Source organism: Carlito syrichta, unplaced genomic scaffold, assembly GCF_000164805.1.
Source record: "Carlito syrichta isolate Samal-C Ts95f unplaced genomic scaffold, Tarsius_syrichta-2.0.1 Scaffold309784, whole genome shotgun sequence".
Taxonomy (NCBI): Eukaryota; Metazoa; Chordata; class Mammalia; order Primates; family Tarsiidae; genus Carlito; species Carlito syrichta.
In genome coordinates this window covers 1,185,133-1,211,608 of record NW_007253880.1, presented here as the reverse complement: position 1 = coordinate 1,211,608, position 26,476 = coordinate 1,185,133, and the positions used below count along the sequence as shown (strand labels likewise).

General features: G+C 46.0%; 1 protein-coding gene across 6 annotated transcripts in view; it reads right to left on the bottom strand.

The window, feature by feature from the left end:
- Positions 1-640: 640 nt before the first annotated feature.
- TBC1D1 (TBC1 domain family member 1) overlaps positions 641-26,476 on the bottom strand; it is a 246,921-nt gene continuing 221,085 nt past the window's right edge. For 3 of the 6 annotated variants that reach the window (XM_021717489.1, XM_021717490.1, XM_021717493.1), the window contains 5 exons: positions 24,875-25,119; positions 22,508-22,667; positions 14,495-14,664; positions 5,064-5,237; positions 641-1,153 (listed from right to left, as the gene is read on the bottom strand). In XM_021717489.1, the coding sequence (XP_021573164.1) occupies positions 974-1,153; positions 5,064-5,237; positions 14,495-14,664; positions 22,508-22,667; positions 24,875-25,119 (929 nt within the window). In that variant the 3' untranslated portion in view covers positions 641-973. Of the gene's footprint in view, positions 1,154-5,063; positions 5,238-14,494; positions 14,665-22,507; positions 22,668-24,874; positions 25,120-26,476 lie in introns of those variants that run through there. The other 3 variants (XM_021717491.1, XM_021717492.1, XM_008067841.1) reach the window with 2 other exon arrangements.

Here is a 26,476-nt window from a genome sequence, read left to right as displayed (position 1 = left end):
AGAATGAGACTCTGACTCAAAAACAAAACAAACAAAACAAGAACTCCCAGGATTTTGGGCTACCCCTTAATGTCTTGATGTGTCCTGCTCCTTCTGCAAGAATCAGATTTTCAAAGGACATTGGTTGCATGATGTCATACGACAGGTAAAAATAAATATATGGCTCTGTAGTGTGGGCTTGAAACTACTACAAAGAAATAAGTATCTCAGAGCCCACAACTGCAGCTCACACTCCAGCAATACCTGGTAGGTTTTAAAAACCGGTGATTTTTCCATAAAACATTTATCTTTGGGGAACTATACTTATGTGATGAGCAAAATGTATAGAAACACTACTTTTTTTAAAGAAAAACTTCCTTAAATACCAAGGATAGTGGTCAAGTTCACCTGATAGTGATCAAGATGTCCAATTTCAGTAAATCACTTTCCACACTTGCCAGGAATCACCTTAGGTTTCCCTTACAAGAATGGACAAGACCCAGCTGCATCTGACCAGTGACACTGAGGGTTGGTTGTGGACCTTCTTTGGAAGAATGATGGACCACACCTTTGCCTGAGGAACCATCTTGAGCCCTTCTGACTTTGACCTTCCACAGTGTCATGAATTCTCTTTGCAAACACAGTGATACTGAAAGCGGAATCAACAAGAAAACACAAAGGTGCATTTATTCATATCTGTGCCACCTAAAGCTACTGCATACAGTCGTCAGAACTGGAGAAGGGACGACAGAGAACCTAAAAACAACAACAAAAACAACAACAATAACAACAACAATGCTGGGACACTCGCCCTGAACGCAAGTCCGAATTCTCACACATCTGCAGCCCGGCGAGCCCGTGTCCTCCCTGAGAAGCACGCGTCACGCTTTCTTCTCTGCCTCTAGCATCTTCTGTCCCTCTCGTTAAGGCCTGGACAGTGTGGGAAGGCATCACAGTCTCCCCTGCAGTGCGGTCAGTCGCCCGAGGGCCCAGGCTACACAGGGTCAGGCTCCTGGCCACCGGCCTCTGCGCTCTGCCTCTGCAGGGCCTCTACCGTCTGCAGCAGGGCCGAGCGCTCTAGCTCCAGGGTCTGTGTGGCCTGCCTCAGTTTGCTCTCACTGGCCAGGAGCTTCTTGACAGCGGCCTCAAGGCTTTGGATCCTCCCATTTGCCACCTGGAGAATAAATGAAGACATGAGAACACAACTGCCCAAGATGACACAGGCGGGGCCCACCGTCCCCTCAAAGTGCAGTCTTGGGAGCACTCTTGAGCCCTGTCTTGGCAGAGCCGAGTCTAGGGTTTATTATCAGGTCTGGCTGCATGGGAAGACATTTCCCAGCTTCCCTTGCAGGTGGGCCAGGCCCTTAAAGATACCGGAGATGCACCAGCAGTTTCTTCCCCTGCTGTGACAACCCGGGAAGCCGGATGTTAAGCTGGTAGCATTACAATGCAGAGGAACAACCCCTCTCCCATCACCACCACAGGAAGGACAGCTCTGACATGAGCAAAGAAGGTCCCAGGGAAAGAGGTGGCATTCAGGGACACAAAACCAGTGAGGTGAGGAGTTGTATTTGTTACTGAAGCAAAGCCTGGCCTATTTTGACTCACACATATACCCACATGCACAAATTGATTTTAGACTGATAAACACTCAAGATGGTTTCTAGGTAAAGGCCCAAGTGGTAACAGTTCTCCAGTCTGAAATTCCTTTTCTTTATTTCCCTTAGAGTAGCAAGACATTACTAGGTCAGGAAACATGGGCATTTTTCCCAGAACACACATGGAGTCTTTAGAATGTCCAAGCATTCTGTTAAGAGGTTCATGTGTCCTGTCTCACCGATGTGTCACCCCCACCCGCAGATATAAGCGGTACCCTCAGGCCCACCCCACAGAGGAGGAGCAGGCTCTCCCTCAGCTTACAGCCTCAGCAACTCACACACAATTCATGCAGTTAAGGAGAACTTCTAGATGCTTCTCTCTAGTAGCTGTCCCTTCCTCTCTAATCCACCAGGGCAGGCTACCTAGGTAACAAGTGCATCAGCGCTAGTGAGCTTGAGGGGCTCCCTGAGAAAACTGCAGAAACTCCTACATTCACACTGACGTCCCTGAGGCCTTTCTGGCCTGGCCCACCCCTCGGTTCACAGCTGTGTCCTGGAGTGCTCTGGTCACTGGGTCAGGAAGGGGCTGATTTATCTCATGAATGCAGTCCAGCCCTGTATATGCGCCCATTGATTTTAGGTGGGGAAAAACGGGACATTTTTTTCCTCATTTTTTAAACAAGGAAAACAGTGTTTGGAACAAGACAACACTTGTGCCTGACAGATCATTTGTGACTCAAAGTAGCTCTGGGCCACTGGAACACTGCAGTAGAAGAAGAGAGGACTGGAAGCCTCAGTTTGTGGGCTTATGGGCAAGGGGTGATCACGCTTGCTGGATGCCTCCAAGGAGTGCTCTCTGATCCTCAAAATCCTACCCATTGTCCAGGTGGGGGTCAGGCCCCACCCTCACCCCTTTGAAGTCCCCTGCATTCCCAGGTGCTCCCTGTGGCTGAGTTAATAAATGAGCTAATTTGCGTGGTCAAATAGAAGCTGCACTATGCAGTGAGGTATTCTTTTTGTCCTTATCACACAGAACAGGACAGAGAGGGTCAGCAGTGCCCAGGTGACAGTGTGTGTGAGGGGTGGCATGGCCGGGTCTCAGGATCACGCCTCAGTGCTTGTCCCCCTCCTCCTCCAGTCTTCTGCATCCATGCTGAGATGGAAGTTTCTAGAGGGGACAATTAAGCCCTTCATTAATCAAATCTTTGTATTTGCACCAAGGACTCGCAAATAATGATTATACTATTCTGCACAGATGTCAGGTCTCCTTCATGAGATGGATACTCTTTTAGAGAAGAAAGCACATCTTATCTTTCATGCATGGTCCCGCCTCCCAGGGCTCCTACGCAGCGTGGGCATCAATGACTCACATGGGTTACTAGGAAAGACCTATGTGTGTTATTACATGGCACCACCTGGCATATCCATGTAATCACCTGATATACTGCTGAAAAGAACAGTGGAAGAGTTTGACCTCCAACTTCCAGACAATGTTCTCATGTGTTCAACAAGAAAATAAATGGTGCTTTGCTATGTCTAACAACTTTATCAACAGATCAAAGCTAGAAAATAGGTCAATTCGGATATGTTGCAAAAAATAAAAAGTACAAAAATTCAGTACTGTATTGAACACCTTTCCTTGGACAGCCTCTGAAAACCGTACAAAGAAGAGGCATGATTCTCACATATGAGATGCATACAGAATAAGGAAAAAACTACATCTGAAAGCCACATGTCAACACAACACACCCAGTCTCGACCCTTTGAGAGCTGCAGTGCACTGCAAGGACTCAGGAAACCCTGGTGGGCTGGCATAGACTGCAGTCCTGAAGGATCCTTCCAGAAGTATAGGAACCCTTGGCCAGGAGAATGACCATTCCGGGTAGAATATCGGCTATTACCAATTACTGGCCGATGCCTTTTGTGAGGAATGCAGCTGTTGGAGCTTTTCACAACTCCCTGTCTTCACAAAAGGGACATAGTATCCCAGCAGCAGCATAACACTGCTTTCTGCCTCCTGTCACCAAAAACCCACATGGGCATTCACCCAACAAAATGAACCTTGTATTTGAGTGTCGCCTATCTTAACAAGTCAAAGGCTTCAAATGCAAATATGGGCTTTGTTAGCTGTGTTTCCATCACATTATACTTCAGGGACCTACTGTTGGCTCGGAAGCTGTTTAAAATGACCACCTACACTGGGTACCCTCCTCACGGGGCAGGGGAGGCTCTTTGTCCCCTTGGGACTCCTTCAGGTGACAGCTGAGACTTCCAGGGGAAATGGCATACAGGCGTGGATTAAGTTAGGGCATCTCAATCTTAGGGAAAATAGGAAATTCAGAATGTGAGTGGCGTTAGGACTGGGTAGGAAAAGCATGTGGTCTTTGTTCTTCTCCTGTCTCTATCTGCTAGGGTCGGTGGGATAAATGTCCACTGGGAGGCACGTGTGGCAGACAGCTTGATTCACTAGGCTTGGAGTGCTGGTCTTTCTACACCAAGCTTGCATCTGCAAAGCGCAACTTTCTATGGAAGAAAATCAGAGACTTAGATCAGAATGGAGAGCTTATTCTAATGACTGCCCAGAACACCAGAAAATATGTATTTTGGGGGGAAAATATGTATTTTTCTCCAAAGCAACTCAAAAACAATTTTTTAAAACACCTTTAAGACAACTCCCTAACATTGACAGCAGTACCACTCACGTGTGGCATTATGAAAGTGGCACGTATGGTTGCTGTATGCCAGCTGTTTGAAAAAGGTGCTGCACCATATAGTGAGGTGTTCTTTTTGTCCCTGTCCCACAGATAAGGGCATCAGGATAGAGCGGGGCAGCAGTGTCTGGGTGACAGAGTACGTGAGGTTAACACCACAGCTGGCCCGGTTGGGTCTCTGGATCATCCCTCAGTGTTTGCCCCTCTCACCGACCAGCCTTACACATCCATGTTGAGATGGAAGTTTCTAGAGGGGACAACTGAGCTCTTCGTTAATCAAATCTTTGTATTCACACCAAGGACTCACAAATAATCATCTGCTCTGGTTTATTTTGTTGGGTGGGTTTCTGGGTCAATATGAAACCCACCCAACAAAATAAACCAGAGCCTCCCAGGCTGTCCCTCCGTGGACCTAGCTGGTGTCGTTCAAGAAGTCAAAGCCCTCGGTTCTCCCATTGCTACTCAAAGCACAATTGCTGGCATTCAGCTGACGTGCCACAGCATCCTGAAGCCAAGTTCATCTCCGGGCCTAAAAGGGTGAGTGCAGAAACAGCTCCTCAGAAAGCTCCCGGACTGTCTGACCTTAGCACAGGAAAATCTGCTCCTCAATGAAAGGGACCTATTCTCCTGGGATCCCTTTGATCCCAACTATAAACAGATCAGGGCGAGAAAGGTCCTCCGGTCATGGGAAAGCCCAGCCTGCCGTTGCCTTTGGTGAGTTAATGAACTACTCTGTACTTGCGGTTCAGGAAGCCGCTTTATAAACATGCTTTACCTGCAATTGTTCGAGAAGGTCAAGGTTCTGTTTGCGTAAGCTGCTGTTGGTTTTCTCCAATTTATCCATTCTTTGGTTGTCACTGAGAGGAGAGGAGTCGATAAGTTCTTCTTGAAGCACGTGGTACTCGACTTCATAAGCCTGTAGCTGCTTAGCGATGTCCATCTCAAACACCTGTGATAGAAGGAAAAGTTGGGCACTGCAAAGGAGAAAAAACTTGCGCACACATACACACAGGTGTGCACGCGTGTACAGGCAGGTGCACATGATCATGTCAACAAGCACCCACAAAGTTCCTCCTCTATGCTCAGCATTACACCTGACACTAGAAGTGATAAGGAAAACTCTATGCACTGAGAAGGTAATCATTTTACTCAGGAAGAAAGGATATAAGAAACACCTAGAAATAAATCCAAGGTAACAGTAAGTGGGGATTTCTGAGACTCATCTTCCAAAAACTAAAACCTCATTTTTCAAAAGACACAAATTTCTTTTTAGTCCTTATTTCGGCAATTATTTCTTTTCTCTGAAAATTCGATTAGGTTGGCTGCATCAACTACGGGTTTAAACGAGAAACAAACAAACAGAGGAAACACAGCCCTATTTGCACAGTCACCGAGTCAAAGTTTAATGGTAGTTCAACTGGGTCTTCAGAGTGACAAGAGCAGTTAAGTAATGGGACTGTGTATTAAATAACCTTCCTTTGCACCAAGATATGCAGAGATGAGCCAAAACCCAAATGTCACCCACAAAGATGAGTGAATATGAAACAATGCCCGGGTTGTCTTCCTTCCCATAATAGCAACAGTGACGAAAACACCACACGTGTGGAAAACAACCCAGTGTGCACAAGTGACTCAAGCTTTCAGGGCCTGCACTTTCTCTCGGTGAGGACGGCAGGGTGGGAGGAGGAGTCAGAACACAGACGCTGCCATCCAAGGCATTTCCTGTATTTCCAGTAGTTTCTGTGGGGTCGCCCTTCAGGGGTGGGCCGCTCAGCACTGCGGTGAAGCCCCAGTGTCTATCTGGTGAGTCTGAGAAGGCACCAGGCTGAGATCATCTCAACAAAGCCCGCTAGACCAGAACATACATTCAGAAAATGAGGTTAGACTTGACAAGTGCAGAAGCTGCCTCTCCTGCATTCTCAACACTATGAAAACGTAAGAAAAAAACCCTCTTCAGATGACACCCCTTAGCATTCAAACGGGTATGTCTTCCCAGATATCAGTTTTCAGAAGCCACATTTACTTTCTCACCATCCTAACAATCTTATTTCGTTTTTCTTCCTTGGGATTCATTTTTCAGCTTACTGGTTTTCGTTTGAATTCTGTGGCCTCAAAACTAAAATACATCCAATTTGTGGGATGGGGGTGAGTGAGGGGGACAGAGAGAGAGAGAGGGAGAATAGTTTACTGTTTGGAACTGATTCTTTTGTCACTCAGAGTGACTGTAGGGTCAGCAGGGATTGTCACCCTCCTTTTACAGCTGGGGTGACTGACTCAGAGGCTTTGAATCAGTCCTAAAATCAGGGTTTCACTGGCAACTCTCGGAATGCCTAAGCACACTACTTAACCTCCTCCAGCCTCAGTTTCTGGCCTCCCACGTGGGGTTAATCACACCTGCCTCTCAATGGCTGTGAGAATTAAGAGAGTCAAGCCACAGATGTTTCCAGCACAGGCCTGGAGAGTTGAATGGGCGCTCCCTGAGCTAAGGGATCTGCCTCCAAGCACCTGTCAGGAAATCCTCTTGCTTCAACTTCACACCTCAGCAAAACTGTCACCAATGGACGCCACATCAGGGGACTCTGGAACCGTCGGCGCAAAGTAAAAACCACAAATGTGAAAGCTGAGATTGCTTGGCACTGGCGTGTCATTACAAATATGGTGCTGAAAGCGCGTTGTGCAGACAATTCCTTTTTTTTCTTCCACAAAGATCTCTTTTAAATGATCTCCTAGCCTGGAAAACCCGTTATACAGACTGATGCTGTTAATGGCTCTCAGCTAGGCTCGCCCAAAGCCATCACCTTGAAGGCCTCCATGAATCGCTAGGAAGCATCCCAGTCGTTATCACCTATGTTTAATTGCATTTTTATCTCCTGACTGCTGAAAAAACACGTACAGGCCTCAAATGTGCAGTGATGGCCCTGAGCTCATCCCAAGCCGTGGCAGTAAGCGTCTGGTGGTAAAGGAGAAACTTTGTCCCCGAATAATGCTTTCAGCCTTTGGGCTGATTACTAGGGGAAGGGACAGAAGACAGGAGGGGCCTGCCCTTGCACTTAGAGGGCACAAGTGACCCACTGCCAGTACCCGCGGTTAGCCAGAGAAAGAGCTGGAAGGCCTAAGATGAAGCCTAACACTGCAGTATGTTGTCGCAGAGCAAAACTGATGAACAAAAAAGAATGTTTAAAAACCCAGGTGTTGATGGGAAGGCAGGACACACAGTCAAGTGTTTCCATTTCTTGTCTGAATCGTTCATGAGGCTGGTCAAGGGTAGGTCCCCCTCCCTCCATGGGCTGGGAGACGCTGGGATGTGCCGGGCTCCGGCTGGGTCTTGCCTAAGTCATTCCCTGAGCACTGGGTGGCTCACAAAGCTGCCCGGCACATGACCCCCCCCCACCCCTCTGCCACAGGAACTGGCTGGCATCTTCTTCCTGGTTCATCTCAGAGCTGTTCCGCTAAGGAATGAGGCCCCAGAACCTTGCCATCATCCCAGTTCCTAGTTTCTCCAAGGTTTTCAGGCAGGTTCCAGAATTTGGGAGCTGAAGAAAAGCAAGCATTCTTTTCTACTTGCCAAAGCAGGAATTATCCATGTCTGTATTTTCAATGTTTTGCCAAAAAGATAAACTTTTTTTTTTTAAGTTTTAGAAGCAACAGAGCTATATTATGGGAAGTTTGAAAGTAAAAGAAAAATTACCAAGACAATTTCTATCTTTTGGTTATGCTTCCATTTACCTTTTTTTTTTTTTCACCTATAAGCACGTTTTCCTAGTCGTAAACAAAAGCAACATAAAATTTCCCACTCCACCCTTTTCATTTAATATTACATTACATAAGAGTGTTTTCGTTTTTGTTTATTTGTTTATTAGAGACAGGGTCTTGCTCTGTTGCCCAGGCTAGAGTACAATGGCATGATCACGGCTTACTGTAACCTTGAACTCCTGGGCTCAAACAATCCTCCCTCCTCAGCTTCCTGAGTAGCTGGGACTACAGGCATGTACCACCATGCCTGGCTAATTTTTTTTTTTAATGGAGATGGGGGTCTCACTATGGTGCCCAGGCTAGTCTCAAACTCCTAGCCTCAAGCGATCCTCCCTCCTGGGCCTCCCAGAGCACTGAGATGACACATGTCATCCACAGCACCCAGCCTCGAGCTTTTTCATGTTGCTATATATTTTTCATAACCATAATTATAAATGGCTCTGTGGTATTCTACAAACTCAACATACCGTAACCATATCATTCATTGACCAAGTGTTAGATATCTAGCTGCCTTCAAGTTTTTGTTATTATAAATGACAACTCTATGAGAATATCCTTATACAGATGGCTTTCCCCATGTTTTGGGCTATTTCCTAAGAACACGTTCCAGGAAGTGGGTTTACTGGTTGGAGGGATATGTATATTTTACTGGCTTGTGAAATACAGAGGGTGCCCAAAAAAAATGTATACATGTTTTAAGAAAGGAAAAAAACTATTAAAATTGTAGATGAATACAAGTCACATCTGACTTCTGCAATTACAAGAGATGCTCAAAGTGTTTACTATGAGTGTCCAGACACTTTTGATGATGGCAAACTAAAAATACTACATAGGTAACATCTCTTTTAATGTGCATACATTTTTTGGCACCCCAGTATATGTCAAATTGCTTCCTAAGTGGTATTAATCACTGTACAATGTCATGAGCAACAAACTCGTGTGTCATACTACAGTATACATACAACATATTACAGTATATACCCTTGGCCCTGGGTACTGGCATTTAAAAATACTATTCTGATAATCTAGTAGGCACAACTTTATATGTTACATATTTAAATTATGCACAAAGCTAAATATTTCCCAGATATTTGCTTATGAATGTCTCCTCTCCCACGAATTGTCTGTTTATGCTCTTGGCTCATTCGCTGTGGGAGACAGTATTTCTCTCCACAGCCTGTGGACACTGTGTGACAAAACCATGAGCTCTGATGGTTTCTAGAACTCCCACAGACTTCCCACCTTCCTCTCCCTCATAATACCCCCCACCCCCAAAATCTACTGGTGTCTGTGCCACACCAAGGGCTGGATCCTGGGAACAAGAGGTATCCGCAACAAGGGGGTGCACTGACTGTAGTGAATTAAAAACAATAATAAAACCGATTTAGAGTTGGTCTGTTTTTTATTACCTCCACATGTGAGCAGCTCTCAACAATGCATGGTAAATCACCTCTCCCACCCGGCCCGCCTCTTCGTATGGCACTGATCATCCCTTACAAAACCACTCCTTTTCAAGGGTGCAAACAGCCCAAGAAGTGGCTCGTCCCCAGGGCAGAGGAGAGGCAGCCTTGCCCTTGATTCTGAGATGTTTCTTCTGAACACAGGGGCCTGGTTAAGATCCTGGTTTCTACAAGCTCAACTCGGACAGGGAATGGTCTCGTGTGTCGTCAGTGGTGTTGCCCATGGCAAGATTTTGCAGATATTCTGTGTATGTGAACGCCCTGGGGGACCTGCTGAAATGCAGACTTGGATTCCGCAGGTCTGGGCTGGGGCCAGGATGCTGGTTTCTAACAAGCTCTCACAGGACAGGATGAGGATGCTTAGGCCATGCTCTGAGTGGAGCCTCAAGGATGCCGGAAACCCTTACGTGCCTGCCCCCAAGGCCGCTCATCCACCCTGTCTCTCTCCCTGAAACTGACCTGAGGCTTCACAGCCACAAAGCGCTCACCGTGACAAGCTGACAACACTGACCTCCTTCCCTTTGTTACTAACCCCTCCTGGAGTTTCCCTTCTTCTTGGGTCAGAAGACATTGGTGGTTTATATTCAACTGACAGTTCCTAGGGTGAGTACAAAGTCCCACTGGGGAACTGCCACACAGCCTTCAAAGACCCATGCTCTTCTGCTCTGGCCCCTGCTGGCCTCGGAGCTGCCTTCCATGGCTGCTCCTAGGCTGGCCCTGTCCTTACCTGCATCCTCTCCCACCCAGGCTCTGGGCTGTGTCCCAGCGGCTCAAGCTGAGACTACCTATAGGAAGGGCGTTTGGCAATCACAGAAGCCCACCCACCTACACCCAGGGCATGTTCCCTGAACGCCTCCATCACTTGCACCCCAGGGAACTCAAGACTCGGGCCTGGGGGTCCTCGAAGCCGCAGCGGAATCGTGCTGCATCTCAGGCCTGCTCTCAGTGAGAACTTGAGTCAGGGCACCCTCGGGGGTGGGGGAGCAGTGGGAAGGCAGAAGGCCTGGCAGAGAACACTCAGAAGTCAAGTTCAGACTGAAACCCAGGAAGGGAAGAGGGCAGAGAGCATCTGAGTTCTGTTTTCTATCAAGACGACAGTGGAATAAAAGCCTGGGTCCAAATGCAGACCATGTACTCCTGCCCTGTGCCCACCTGGCCCTCCCCAAAGGATGGAACACACCGGACTCCTGGAGTGCTCTCAGTGCTCTCACTCTGTGCCTTCACATATGCTGTGCTCATCTGGCTCAAGGGTCAGCAAACTGCTGCCTGTGGCCCAAACCCATCCCCACTGCATGCTTTTGTAAATAAAGTTTTATTGCAACACAGCCCCTTCATCCCTTTACACATTGTCCATGGTTCTTTGGCTTGCTAAAGGCAGAGATGAGACCTCACGGCCCACAAAACCTACAGTCTTTACCATCTGGGCTTCTCAAAAAAATGTGTTTTAACTCCTGTCTTGGCTCGTACTTCCAGGCCCAGCTAGACTCCCACAGCCCAGCTCCCATCAGTAGCAGTTGGTGGCCCACGACCCCAGCTCCCACAGACCCTGCCACTTTCCACAGGGCACTGGGCATGTTTCTCTCTCTCTGTCTTGCTTCCTCATCTACAATGCGGAAGATAACACCATGCCCAGAAATCTTAAAAAGTCAATGGAACAATGGGTGCCGATTTCCAAATGGTTACCTAACACAAACCAGGCACACGCACACAACAGTTCTGTTCCCAGAAAGTGTCCACTTCTGTTCTTCCAACACTTCAAGAATACCCGATGGCCAGCCGGGCATGGTGGCTCATGCCTGTAATCCCAACACTTTGGGATGCCGAGGCGGGAGGCTTGCTTAAGCCCAGGAGTTCGAGACCAGCCTGGGCAACATAGTGAGACCTCATCTCTCCAAATATAAAAAAAATTAGCCACGTTCAGTGGCGCACAACTGTAGTCCCAGCTACTCAGGAGGCTGAGGCGGAAGGATCACTTGATCACAGGAGGTTGAGGCTGTGGTGATCTGAGATCATGCCACTTCACTCCAGCCTGGGCTAGAGACCGCAACTCAAAAAAAAAAATAGGGTATCTGATGGAAACTCGGCACACCGTGAACTCTCAATACGTACTGACTCTTTACAGAAAGGAGAGAAAGTGGAACTTTTTCCTGGGGCTCAGTACCCAGGAGGTCACCTGAATGTCAGCTGGGACAGCCTGCCTCAGAGCCAGGGGCAAGGTAAGCAGACCTCGGTCAAGGTACCCAAGGCTCTTTGCACTTGCCCCAGTAGTTACAAAACATAAGTATACAAAGTATACGAAGGCCATGAGAAGGGAATGATTGTAAATGCCAGACATGAGAGCATCACCAGTGTGGAAAATGCAGAATTAGGATGCCAGTAAAATCCAGAAGCACTCTAGCCCCCCAGAGGCACAGGGAGGTGTCACAGAGCTGGGGAAGCACTCTGAGGTGAGGTGAGGGAGACTCGCGGCTGAGGCCCCTGTGGTCCACTTTGCAACAGTGATCATGCCCAGGATGAGCTGCCTGCTGGCCTCTCCGGAATGTGGTCATGACTGAAGGAGATCACGGGCGTATATAGATCCCCACAGAACCTGGCAGAAAGGCAGGCCCAAGTCATTCACATAGGGAGGAACCAGCCAGGGGAGCAGCATTCAGAGTGACGCAGAGCCTGTCAAGCAAAGGTAAGTGCGGCGTGGGAGGAACTCCCCTTCCATGGTGGCGTGGGCCACGTGCGGATGCAATTCCCAAGTCCTCAGGGGCATGGAACCCTCTCCTTTGCCAGGCCTGATGTGGCATCTTTCTCTGTGTCTAACACCCAGGGTAGGGAAGCAGACGGAAACTACATGCCACATCTGGATGCAATGCACAAGAAACACTGATGCCTCTTGGACTATCAGAAATCCCCAGAATATGGATTTGTAAAAAATCGTTTTATTTCACAGTTTGTTCTTGCCTGATTGCTCTATGTTTTCATGATTCAGTCATGCAATGCATAACAATGTTTTTGTCAGTGATGGACCACGTATATAACGGTGGTTCCATACGATCTTTACAATTTTTTTTTTTTGGAGACAGGTTCTCACTCTGTCACCCAGGTTAGAGTGCAGTGGCACGATCACGGCTCACTGTAGCCTCCAACAGATGGGGTCAAGCAATATTTCTGCCTCAGCCTCCCGAATAGCTAGGACTACAGGGTGCACCACCATGCCTGGCTAAATTTTGTATTTTTTTGTAGAGACAAAGTCTCACTATGTTGTACTGGCTGGTCTCAAACCTATGCACAAGTAATTCTCCCACCTCGGTCTCCCAAAGTGCTAAGATTACAGGTATGTGCCACTGTACCTGACCCTATACAATTATAACACTATAGTCTTTTTATTATACCTATTCTATGTCTAGATACACAAATACTTCCCATTGTGTTACAACTGCATGCAGTATTCAGTGCAGTCACATACAGCTCAGGTCTGCAGCTCAGGAGTGATAGGCTGGGCCATTCAGGCTAGGAGTCACAGGCTATACTGTCTGGGTGTGCGTAAGTACACTCTGTGATGTTCACACAACTACAAAATCCCCCAAGAACACATTTCTCAGAACATGTCCCTGTTGCTAAGCGACGTGTGACTGTAACTGGGGCAGGGTCTAGGCTTTCGAGAGGCCTGACTGTAGACTGCAGTGACCCATTGATGAAATTCCTTCCAGTGTATTCTTAGCCCCCAGCCTCTGGACCCTCCCAGGGGGACCTTCCCCTCTGCCAGGCAGCTCAGTCCCTCATCATCAGCAGTCATTATTGGAAGATTCACGACATTCCTTAGACTGTATAGGATCAAAGTCTGCTCCCACACCCGGCGCAGACATTCACCATCTGGTCTAGTTGTCACTCCCAGCTGCATTCACAGCTTGACCTCCACCGTTTCAGAGGGTAACAGTTGTACTGTACACTGAAACCAGAAATGCTAAAGCCACAGCCACAGGACTGAGTTCAACCAATTTGTAGAATATATGCTCCCCATCACAACTTTGTTGTCTGTGTTATTTTTTGGAAAATTCTGATTAATACTATTCAGCAGAAACATCAAAGCAGACCTTGTCTAAATGTATCTATTTTACAATGTATGGATGTATATTTCACATTGTTTAAACGCATACATTTCAGAAGAACAAACTACTAGAGTTGGTCATTGTGTTTTCACGTGGTATTCCACCATGACACTCAAAACACACACACACACACGCACACTGGGGGTGCCAAAAAATGTATATACATTTTAAGAGATGTCATCTATATATGGTTTTTTGAAGAAGAATTGAATTATGGTAGCAACGTATAGTATGATGTTCTCTCAAAAGACGGCATTCATCAAGTGAATGCTAGTGCCACCACAGGAAGGACGGTCAATGAAAATGGCAGAAGCAGGGTTGTCGTTTGAGGAGTGCAAGACCATTTTGAAGTGGTATCTGAAATTTAAGAATGTTGTGGAGGACAACGACAATGGAGATGTGAGTTTGCAAAAGAACCTCCAATGCGCCTAACAGCTGCATGCATTCGTGATAAGTTTGAGACACATGGTCCTGGGTGTGATGTGCACAAGGAAAGATCCAGGAGGCCTCAAGCAGATACAAGTCCTGCAGTCGTCCACTGTCATCAGGAATGTCTAGATGCTGATGGGAACCCTTTGAGCTCCTCTTATAATTGCAGAAGTCAAATGTAACTTGTATTCATCTTTTCTCTCAGTATACACTGAGTATTACAATTTTAATACAATTTTTTTTCTTTCTTAAAATGTGTGTACATTTTTCAGCACCCTCTTTTTTGGGGCATTTTCTATATTTAAGAATTCCATACATATTTGCAACGTGCCTCCAACATGCCATACTGTGTAGGATGCTGGTCAGAACACTGAGTCGTAGAAAACAGCCCATGTTCAAAGGACACTGATGCTCCCACATCCCCAGGATTGCTTAAGGTTTGCAAGGTATGGACGAAATCCTACCTGATTGATGGTCTTTTCCATTTGCACCAGGCCCAAGTTGGGTAGTGTGTTTTTGATAAAGTCAACTATGGTTTCTAGGTTTTCATGCTGCAGAATCAAGGGCTTATGGCTTCCCAAGAGACTCAAGGCCACTTTAAATATGACCTCTGATCCCTGAAGAAAGATCATATCTGAGAAAACACAAAAACGTAGAAAGTTAAGACAGACCAGTTTCTGAAGAAGTACCGTTCTGTTTCTTTTTCCACATGTCAGAGCAGGAGGGTGAGAAGCAGAACCCGACATTGCAAACTTTATTTCCTTTTTAAGAACCTGATATCTCAGATAGGGTTGTCAAGACAATATTGCAAATAAAACTAATAAATAAACACAAGGCTAAGATTTTATCACAGGTTCAGATAAATCATTTTTTTACCCTGAAAATCAATTAAATTCAAATATGCTTCAAAAGTTAAGTTGGAAGAAGGAAAAAGAAAAGTTTTTTATTAGTCTATTTTTCCAGGAATGCTCTGGGTTTTAAAGGAGTTACTCAAACGTGTTTTATGGGTAAAACGGAAAGACTTTTATAGATACTACAACATCAGAAATTAAGATAGAGTAAGTGAAAAAGTGCCTCTGTTTCTTCTGCTTTGAATTAAAAGATCTCTAAAAACTGTAAAATATCACACAACTGCAAAAGCGTATTAATAAACACAAGTTTACTGAAGTTTAACATGATAATGCAGTAAAGAACATTTTTTCTCCTCTGAGGAGTTCAAACAACTTTGTCAAAGTTACTGTCTAGTTCTTGCCATATTTTTTCTGAGATTTTGCACAGTGAGAGAGAAAGCAGGCGGCCAAGGCAACTTTCCTTGGCCTCCCCTTCCTTGTAGAGTTGAAGGCCCTGGAAAAAAAGGGTCAAATGTCCTGGGACAAAGGCACAGACACAGTCATTCAATACTGGGTGACTAAATTCAGGCAAATTACCTAATATCTGGAATAATGATATAAGAAAAATAATATTAAAGATCAGAGCATGAATCTAATTAGAGGCAACTGGCAGTATTTCTTTTCTCTCTTTTCTTTGGCTGCAGGATAATGGAAGATTCTAGGTTGTAAATTTCATCAAATCAAGAAAAACAAAAATAGGTGAGGGGGAGAATCCTGGCAGATGCCTCTCTAGGTGGTTTAGTGTGACAACATTTAAAAGACATAAAGAAACATTTGAAAAGCAAAGGCTGGAAGTGGCAGCACAAATGGGAAACTTAGGGCTATTTATGGACAAAGCATGGGGAGAAATGACAGACCCAGGAGCCTGTGGGTCAGTTAGCCCTGGAGAGACCTTCACAAAGCCCTTGAACACGTGAGCTGAGCTGGGGCCCACTGGGCTGGCCCATGCCAGGCTGGGTGTAGCCCTGAGGCATGATGGCTGTCAGTCTTGTCTCTCACCCTTCAGGGCCACAGTTTCTGCAAACATCACAACTGCTGATGGCTCAGGGTGCCCAGGAAACTGGGAAGGGTTGATCTTTCACTTCCTTCTTAGGCATGGTAGTTGAGGCTGGGAAGAGAAACCATAGAACTGATTGCATCTTTGCAATCTGAGCTTCCTAAGTGAAGTTTTACTTGAATGGAGGCAGTGCCATGGAAGAATGTTCCCATGAAATGACTGGTTTATAAAACACAGAGTTGGTTGGGTGTGGTGGTTCATGCCTGCCATTCTAGCACTTGGGAGGCCAAGGGGGAGTGGATTGCTTGAGCCCAGGAGTTCGAGACCCGCCTGGGCAACATAGTGAGACCTCGTTTCTACAAAAAATAAAAAAATTAGCTGGGTGTAGTGGTGTACACCTGTAGTCCCAGCTACTTGGGAGGCTAAAGTGGAAGGATCACCTGAGCCCAGGAGGTCAAGGCTACAGTGAGCTGTGATCATGCACTCCAGCCTGGGAGACAGAGTGAGGAGACCCCAACACAAACAAAAACAAAAACAGACAGTCTACTCATAAACCTCACCACTAAAGAAAGTAAAAAGATCTAAAATACTACTATAACTAAGATGTATTTTTAAACAAAAAATAACATTTCCAAAAGCAAAATGATAAAGTGAATTTGAAGTTATAATAGTTTAGACCGTAAGACTGCCTTTCAATATATGAATATTTATAGCTGAACAAGAATTGATGGCATCTTTCAGAATGGAAAATGAGACTGGGGGGGGGATTAGGAATCCCAGGTGAAGAATTTCACTACGAGTCCAGAGATTTTCTATAGTTTGATATCTTTTGTCTCTGAAGGACAAATGCCTTAAAATTAGACACTGTACCACACCTGAGCCAATTAAAATAAGTAGTTATTGGGAACTTTTACGAGCATATACAGCATATCAGTGGTCTCTTCAGGTTAACAACAAAGCTTCTGAGTTTTATTCCTTATTAGGGCATTGGTTTTTACAACAAATCCACTTAGTAAGCACTTTCTATAATTCCAGATTGAGACTTTTCTGGATTGTATGATGAGAATGAAAGGAAATTTGGAAAAATGTGTGTGCTTTTACAGTTTTTTAAATTGATATGTTAAAAAAATTAAAATTGAACTCTGGGCATGTTTATTTTATTGGATCTGTTTGTATTTAATGCAATAAAAAAGAAGTGCCCTTTCCTAATGCTAACTCACAATACCCTAAGAGCACCTTGTTGAGAAGTTTCTTTAACTTAACAAGCGCATATGGAGCATGTAACATACACCAGGCACTGTACTGGACACTAGGGATTAAGTCATAGAAAAAGCACAAAGAACATACTGCAGAAGCATCAAAAAGTACTGCACTGGTGTAGTTATGCCCGGGTGTTATGAGAACAAGGAGATGGGAAACAGTCCAGGAAAGGTGACTGCGTGAAGAACCAAAGGAAACTTGCTAGGTAAGAAGTCAGCGAGTAATACTCTGAGCAGAAGGAAAAGGGGGTGTCGATGCAGAGAGGTGAGGAAGACCCCACATGCAGGAGTCTGGAAGGAGTCTGGCAAGGCAGGGGTGGGGTGGGAGGTATGGCCAACAGTGGGGAGATAGGGGGCCAGACCCCCCAGGACCTCTGCCCTGGCCAAGCAACTTTAACTTTACCCCAGCACCCCAGGGAGTCCCTGAGGCTTTGTGTTCCTCTATTTCTGAGTAGGTGAGTTCTCTGGTAAGGAGAGAATGTTAATGAGATTCAGGGCATGGGTCTGATCCCTGCAAGGGCTGGTTAGCTGCAGATGGAGAAAGGCCACCCACTGTTTAAGGAGACCCCTGGCTGGTTCCTACCAGCCGACGCCCAGGCGTCCACTGAAGGCCGCCAGAGATGTTCGATCATCACAGCTCCTCCCAAAGTACCCCTTCCTTCGAGGCCCAGGAAAGCTCTGCCCCAGAAACTTCGATTAGCAGGAGAGGCCTTGAATTAGGAGAACATTAGCGTGCAAGACGAAGGATGTGTTTGAAGGGTTGAAGGAAGAATCCTTGTGAGTTTTGCTTGGGAGGAAAGGGATCCTAAATTTATCTGACGACACCTGGGGGTAACATCTATATCCTTCAAACAATTAGTTTTAAAATAACAGTTAAAACAAAATGTTATTTATAAACCCACTGTCCCAAACCTATTTTTATTTTGTCTGTCTTCTAATCCTTAAACATTTGCATTCTACAATTTAAAAAATACACAAAAGCTAATTATTCTCCTTGAGAAAGTAAGCTGATGTCCTGCATTTGAAAAACACTGTGAGCTGGGCACAGTGGCTCACAACTGTAATCTCAGCACTTTGGGAGGCCAATACAGGAGGATCGCTTGAGGCCAGGAGTTTAAGACCAGCCTGGTCAACAAAGTGAGATCCTGTCTGTACAAAAAATAGAAATAGAAAAAATTAGCTGGGCATGGTGGCACATGCCTGTCGTCTCAGCTATTCGGGAGGCTGATCAAGAGGACTGCTTGAGCCCAGGAAGGTCAAGGCTGTGGTGAGCTCTGATTGTGCCACTGCACTCGAGCCTGAGGTGACAGAGTGAAACGCTGTCTCAAAAAAAAAAAAAACACTGTAGGAAAAAGAAACTGCTGCTTTCACCCCCATGGCCCTGCTGCAGCCTGGCTCACAACACTGCAGCCATTTCCCATCAGTGAGACTTTTTCCTGCCTCTTCCTTCTAGTCTTTCGTTTTCCAAGCCACCTAGAAAAAGGTAAAGGGTTTTACCAGGCAGGAAGTAGAGGAACTCTTTTTTTTTTTTTTTTTTTTGAGTTGGAGTCTCACTCTGTCGCCCAGCCACCGCAGCCTCGACCTGCTGTGCTCAGGTGATCCTTCCGCCTCAGCTTTCCGAATAGCTGGAACTACAGGCACGCACCACCATACCTGACTAATTTTTTTATTTATTGTAGAGATCAGGTCTCACCAAGTTGCTCAGGCTGGTCTTGAACCCATGGGCTCAGGCAATCCTCTCACCTCGACCTCCCAAAGTGCTGCGATTATAGGCGTGAGCCATTGAGCCAACTCTTAATTCAGCTGACTCTACCACTTTGCACATTCCTCCCTGAGAATGCCACAAATAACCATTTTCCTTTGCAGATCCTGTAACTGTGGTACCATGTGCTGGAACTCCCTTGAAACTCCCCAGATCTGAAAGTGCATCTTCCTATGCGAACTTACAGGGCATCTCTTTTCTAGCCACTTCTGTCTTTGTCAAGGACACCTCTTCTTAACTTTCTCCTGGGAGGGAGTCCCACATCCTATTAGGAATGGGGAACATTGAAGACCAACGGCAGTGCTACATGGAACAGCAGCACAGACTGTGCAAAAACTCACTTTGTGACCACTGCAGCACGTTGTCTGCAGAGCTTGATGCTGCCCTGGGCATATAAGCAATCTGGCTTTCCCAGTCTTTCACCCTCTGCAGGTGGCATCTGTGCTTTTTTGCCACACCCTCCATGTTTAGACCCCACCCCCTCTCTCATCTCCTTGGCAGCGTGTCTTATAGGAAATTCCCAGGAGCCGAAGACTGTAGGCGCCTCTTCCATCAAAACAAGCCAGGACCTATTTTTCAGATATTTGTCCCCAAAGATAGAAGTGATGAGAAGATGATCAGAACAAGCAACTGCCCCGGAGCCCTAGGAAAATACAGGAGGAGGCCATCTGACATTATATGATAGCAGAGAGAAGGACTGACACTCAGCCACGTATGGTCGCCATGCGAGTGAAGGCACCTTCTCCATGGCAGCTACCCTCTAAGTGGCACATACATTTCATTCGAGGCGACCTATTACTGCATGAGCTCTGCCAATGTAAGCAGAGCAGTTAGAATCTTACACTTATATGGAAAACAGTGAATCATCAACAAAGGCCCATTTGTTTTTAGAGTTTAATCCAGACTTAAAGTCTTACAATGAAATAAGCTCCAGGCCAGAATGACTACAGTGCCCGACTGGCAGGCTTCAGAATGTAAAACTAAGCCATCTACCTTCATGGGGCCAAAGAAATGCAATTAGGTCACCAATGCTAAATAAAGAAATGGCTTTTAAAAAAAACCTATCTTTTCTGTGGAGCCTAAGCTTGTTTCTAAGCACTGAAAGATGGGATGGACTGTACAAAAAAAAAAAAAAGAGAGATTTTTGCAAAGTGACATCACAACACAGTGTGGCCTTGAGATCTCACTTCCTGCCTGTAACCCCAGGAGAATTTAGCCAACTGGAGGGGCAGGGGTCTATGGGATCCAGGAATTACGAGACACTGGCATCTTTATATACAACGTCTAAGCAACTCCAGGACCCACCACTGCCTAAGTACCACAAAGAAAAACACTCCACCTCTTCAAGCTTCAGCTTCTGTTAGGAAGTCACCAGAGAGAGCTGCACAGAGCTCCGTTTATTCTGCAGCAGAAGAGGTGACACTTCCAAACTAGAGGCTAGTTTTTCATGCCTTTTACCCACCTACACAGCCCAAGGAGAGACATCTCTCCTAGACCCCCAGAACTTTCTGCAGGCAGCAGTGGTAGTGCCTGGGGCCCCTGGGCAGGGATGATTGATTCCATGATGGCCTCTGAGCCCCTACAGCCCCTAGAGGAGAATTTTCTTCATACACCAGAATTCCCTGCCTGAGCTGCACATAAACAGCCTCCCTTCCCCTTTGCCGCCTCCCTTCCCTCCATGATCCTGCACAAAAAACACAGTGAAAGAATTTGGAGAAAATGTAAGGAAGGTGTGCTCATGTTTTTCTTTTCATTTCCAGAATAAGAAAAGTCAGAAACACAGAAGTTGTTGGCAAGAAAGATTGAGACTTACAACTAGAGATCTTATGGCTTCTGTAACTTCTGTTAAAACTAAGCACACAATTTTGAGGCTTTTAGTTATTTTTTTTAAACTATGGTATAAAGTTTCATGAAATCTCACTAAAGATTTTTATTTAACTGGCAGATAGCTTTTAGTATTTATTTTAGTGATTTTTTTTTTTTAAGGACAGAAAATAAAAAATCGGTTTGTGGAGATAAATTATGCAAAAAGGAGTAATGAGTATTTTAGAAACATAAATTCTAGCAAAGTAAAACAGAAGATTCTTTAAAGGTTCTGGTGGATAGATATGAATAACAAAAGTCTAGTCCTCTGAGGGAAAGGGAACGAAAGAAGAAGCAGAGTCAGTGCTCATTTCTATTACAAATCAAATTTTAGAGTTTCTAGAATTTGGATATATAAGATGTTTACTCAAAGTATGCTAAGTACATTCTTAATGTTTTTGAACATTCCCTTGAAGATGCTCTCTAATCCTAAAAACAATCTTAAAAAGTATAAGATGCTGAATTTTTAAGCTATCAAGTGACTGACCATAAATGACTTTTTAAAACACTTGATATAGAATAACTATCAATTTTTTAGTAACCTCCTCCTTGGATTAGGAAGTTCTGCCTTCCTTTAAATTAAAAAAAAAAAAAATTAAACCCGAATTGTCGGTTGGGTGTGGTGGTGGCTCCTGCCTATAATCCCAGTCATTTGGGAGACTGAAGTGAGAGGATTGCTTGAGCCTAGGAGTTTCAGACCATCCTGGGCAACATAGCAAGACCTTATTTCTATGAAAAAATAAAAAAATTAGCCAGGCATATTCCTGTAGTCCCAACTACTCAGGAGGCTGAGGCAGAAGGCTCACCTGAGCCCAGGAGGTTGAGGCTGTAGTTAGCCATGACCGTGCTACTGTATTCCAGCCTGGGAGACAGAGACCCCAACTCAAAAAAAAAAAGAAAAAGAAAAGTGAATTGTCAGAAATATTACTTTCATTCTGAAGTAGGGGAAACAAACTGTGCAAGAATTATTGCCCTCATAATATCTCACAGTTCCTAACATCCTAGTGGACAGTCCTATTCCTGCCATCTCAATACAGTTTTGACACTTTGCAGGTGAACACCTATTAAGTGACAGAGACAATATCCTCAACAAGCACATCAAGAAAACGGGATGGTTTCATACATGAGCCACCTAAGTTATGGTCGGTGCACAGAAATGACAGAAGCTGTGGCATGTGGGCACATGAGGCAGGGGGCCTGCGTGAGGTGTGGAGGCTGAGAGGGAGGCCGAGTCCTCTACACTAGAGGTGTCACTCAAGGCTCTGACACTGGTCTTCAAGAGAGCAACTGGAGGAAATAGAGAGCTGAGGGCAGGGAAAGGAGAGAAAAGGGCGAAGGAGATGCAAAGAGAATTCTAGAAAAAGCAGCTGCCCAGAGGCCAGGGTCAGCGCCAGTCCGCAGTCACAGCCCAGAGAGGCTGAAAAGGGTGGCCTGTGAGGAAAACACATGTCCAAGTCTTCAAAATGCCTCTGCAGGGAGAGCCTGGCAGGGAAGGAATCAGAACTACATCCCACACGAGGGAGGTATCTGGGAAGTCCCGCCTGGAAGTCAGGAAACCCAAACCTGACCCCACTCAGGATCTCAAGCAATACCCTGGTCTTGGAAGAGCCGCAGGCATAACAATAAGAACCACCATGGAGTGACAAGAAGGGTTTCTCATCTAACGAGAGAATGCTGGTTCCGGCCTATAGATTCCCCATGCTCACCAAAGACTCTGGCTACGAATCCCAGCGGGAACTGCGAGGCGAACACGGTGAGGAACCAGGGGGCGGCGTAGAGGCTGGGCCCGATCTCATGTTCCTCCAGGTGGTCGTAGAGGTCTCTGTGGTAATCGTGCAGCAGCCTGGAGAGCTGGTACATCTGAATCTGCAGGAAAGATGGCCACAGGGGCTGGGAACGAGATGTCCACCACGCACAGGATGACTTACCCCACTCACGGGTGGGTGTAAGGGGAGAATTTCTGGAGTTCTCAACGTCCTGTCTGCCTCGTGCCAGCTACTAACTCATGCAACAAGCGCTTCCTGGGTGCCCGCTGTAGGCTGGCACTGCGAGATGTAGGTCCAGGACACTAGTGCTGTGTCTTGCCACTTCCTTTTATTGTTCCCTTGTGTTCCTTGGCTAAGAGAATCTAAGCATCTGTCTTGTGCAAACATTTCATAAATTCTCTTACAAATACACATTCTTAGCAAAACTCAAGCCTGAGGGAATGAGAAAGAAAAAGCCAGCCTCCCTGCTAAAAGTGAACCCGGGCATCTTATCACAGGAGTCCATTGTACACGTTCACTTAGTAAACTGCCCTGGACCTCTAAAATTACTCAATTGGCAGCACAAGTGTAATTTCTTTAGCCTTATATAACATATGAAATATATAGCTCCTAGGCAAGTTAAAACAAGAAGACAAGTGTTTGTCTTAAGACAAAACTTTTTCCAAGTAAAGTCGGTTCCAGCTTTAAGGGTTTCCTTTTCAGAGAACAGCCTGGTTCTGACAAGGAGCTCACTCCATGAGCTGGTGACCCCACAATGAGCCCAGGCCTCACAGAGAAAGTCCAGATCTGAGCGTGCCTTGGCCTGAGCCTAAAGAAACAACCCTCTAAACAGGGCCAAAATCCTCCTGAGACGGTCTAGGTTGGGTATGCACTGCCCAAGTTGGGGAAAAAAGCAAAAAAAACTGCTTTCAGAGGCTCAGGCAATATGATCCCCTTAAGCCGACTCTTCAATTTCTATATCTGAGTCTTATCAAGCAAGGCCACCTGGCCAAAAAGAGCTGTGTGCTATGCTAAATTAGAGAGATCTCAAAAAGTCCATCTACATGAAAGACAATGAGGGGAATGTAGAAAGGTCCTTCCAACCAACCCCCAACCAGTAAGTGGGGCAAGTGTCACGTGGGTCAGAATTTTCCAGTGAATGAAATGGCTTCCTTTTATAAGATTTATGTTCATGAGGCTCAAATTCACAGGCTGAGGTGAAAGGACTTTTAATCACATCATTTGGTATTCTCATAGAGGGTCATCAGTTGCAATGTATCCTCTCCCAGGATGAATGCTGAGGCTGAGAATCTTTAGACAGTATCTTGCTGGTAAATGAGCATGTAAACACGTCCTCAACATTGTAAGCCACATTCAGGAATATTCCTGAGGCGAGATCCAGGACATTTCCCACCTCTGAAAGGCAGCAGGAACAGCACTTGGTACTTAGAATACGCTCTGTGTTTGGTTTTCTTTTGATAGGTTCACTCACTCAACAAATACTAATGGGTGCCTACTTGATCCCAAGCACTGTTTAGAAACTGGGGCCACTGCTTTGTTAAACTCTGTTGTGCCCACGTGGCTCTATGAACTATGGTCACCATGTTTCCTGGCTTTGGCCCCCTCCCCTACCTTGGGGAGGTGAATCTCCTCTCTCTCTCTCTCTCTCTCCCCCTAATTTACTTTCTAAATTAAATATATTTTCCAACCTAGAAAAAGAAACTGAAAATTCAGCACAAAGACCCTAAGACCCCGTCACCTCTCATGAAGCATGTGTGATAAGGAAAGTCAGAAAATAAACAGGTGAGTGGATAAGTAAACCAAAAGGTTAATTTCTGGCAGTGAAGGTGCTGTGCGAAAGAAATGAGCCTGGATAATGTGATACCCTGTGCCCGGGGAGACACAGCATCGAGACACAGCATCAGGGCGGCTCAGGAAGAGCTTCTCCCAGGATGTGATATTTGAGCTGATGACGGGTGGAGGCGGGGCTCCGCAGCAGAGGAAGTAGCAGAAACTCAGAAGTAGGAGTTGGATCGCCTGACAGGTCATGAAGGGTATGAGAGAGAAGGCCCTGAGTCAAACAGGTGTGGGTTTAAGCTCCAGCTCCGCCACTTGCTACCCATGTGACCTGGCCCATCTATACACTGAGTTGGTTAACAATGTCCTGCCGTTATGTTACTGGGGAGGTAAGTGCAAATGAAACAGCTGGAATAATGCCCAGCACAGAGTACTGTTATCAGCAACAACAGAGACGGCCACGTTACCTGGAGAGGGATAATGAATATTCTTGGCATAGGTTTTTACAAAGACACCAGGAACGCTCTATACCTGTAAAATAATCATGTCCGGCCGATACTGTTTCCGCAGCCCCATGTCAAACATCAGGAACTTGAGCATTTTAAACGCCTCCTCTTCACTCATATGAAGAAGTAAAATGCCTGCAACAAAGCTGAGACCTTGGCAGTATCCTACTTCCTGGTCTAGAAGCGAGTAGGCTTTCAAAATGTTGTAGAGGGACAGCTGTCCTGCTCCAAGCTGGGCAGCGAAATACGGGTGTGTCGGGAAGGTTCGCCCTGCGAAAAGAATACACATTTGTTGTGATTAACGAGAGAGAGCTGGCTGACCACAAATGCGGTGCTCTTCAGGTTAAAGCGACAGAATCTTTAGACAGTCTTTGCTACCACCTCAGCTCTGTAAACAAGGCCAACCACTGTTCCTGGGATAATGCTAAAAATCAGCAGTTCATTATGGGATTTTTGGGGGGGGGGTGATTCAGGCGAAAGAAATTAGAACTACCTTTTGTTCTGCAAATATTTGGATTTCAATCTAAAACAAAAAGAAAGGCTGGGCACAGTGGCTCATGGCTGTAATTCCAGCACTTTGGGAGGCTGAGGCAGGAGGATCGTTTGAGGCCACGAGTTCAAGACTAGCCTGGGCAACACAGTGAGACCCTGTCTCTACAAAATAATGATGATGATGATAAGAATAATAATACTACTAAAGAAAACTGTTGATCCTCTAGACATAACCTTTGTTCTCAAGAGGCCTGCACACAGTTTGTCTACTTCATCCCAGAGTCCTAACATCATCTAATTGCAGCCCAAAGGCCTTGCCCTGCCACAAATCTGTTTTTCCCAGACTGCATTTTGCCTGCAAATGTTCCACAACACATGCAAATCTCTGCACTTGTAAACTGCAGGCAGTATTTTAAAACAGCCCGAGGAGCAGCAGGTGTTTTCTTTTACACAGTTACCTTCCAGGAAAAAAAAGATTAAAAAAAAAAGAATTCTCAGCATCCTGATTATTTTCACAAAAAGCTGGCATTCCACTAGGGCTTACAGACTTCTTTTGTCCAGAAGGCTTTGTGGTTGATACCTGCCAAGCCCCCCTTCCCCTTCCTCTGGAATGTGACTGATGGGAGGGCCGTTTCCAGAGAGCACAAAGTGCCTGATTAAGAGAAGAAACGTCTGGAGCCAAGCCGCTGGCAGCCAGGGCCAGGTTTGAACCCAGGTGAGAACGACGGCGCTACTTGGACCAGCCAAGGCAGAAGGTGCATCTAAGCCATGTGTTCATTGTTCACCGTAATTACTCTGTCTCAGCCGAGGGAGGAGGATGCATTCTTGGGTCTTCCACCACGTTCTAAGAAAGTGTGTGATCAGCTGGGCTCTGTGGTTCAGCCTGTAATCCCGCGCCTTTGGGAGGCTGAGGTGAGTGGATTGCCTGAGCCCGCGGGTTCGAGACCCGCCTGGGCAGCGAGACCTCATCTCTACAATAAATCAAAAAATCAGCCGGGCGTGGTAGTGCATGCCTGTAATTCCGGCTACCCGGAAGGCTGAGGCAGAAGGACCGCCGGAGCCAAGCAGGTAGAGGCTGCGGTGGCCGGGAGCAGCCACTGCACTCCAGTCTGGGCAACAGAGTGAGACTCCAACT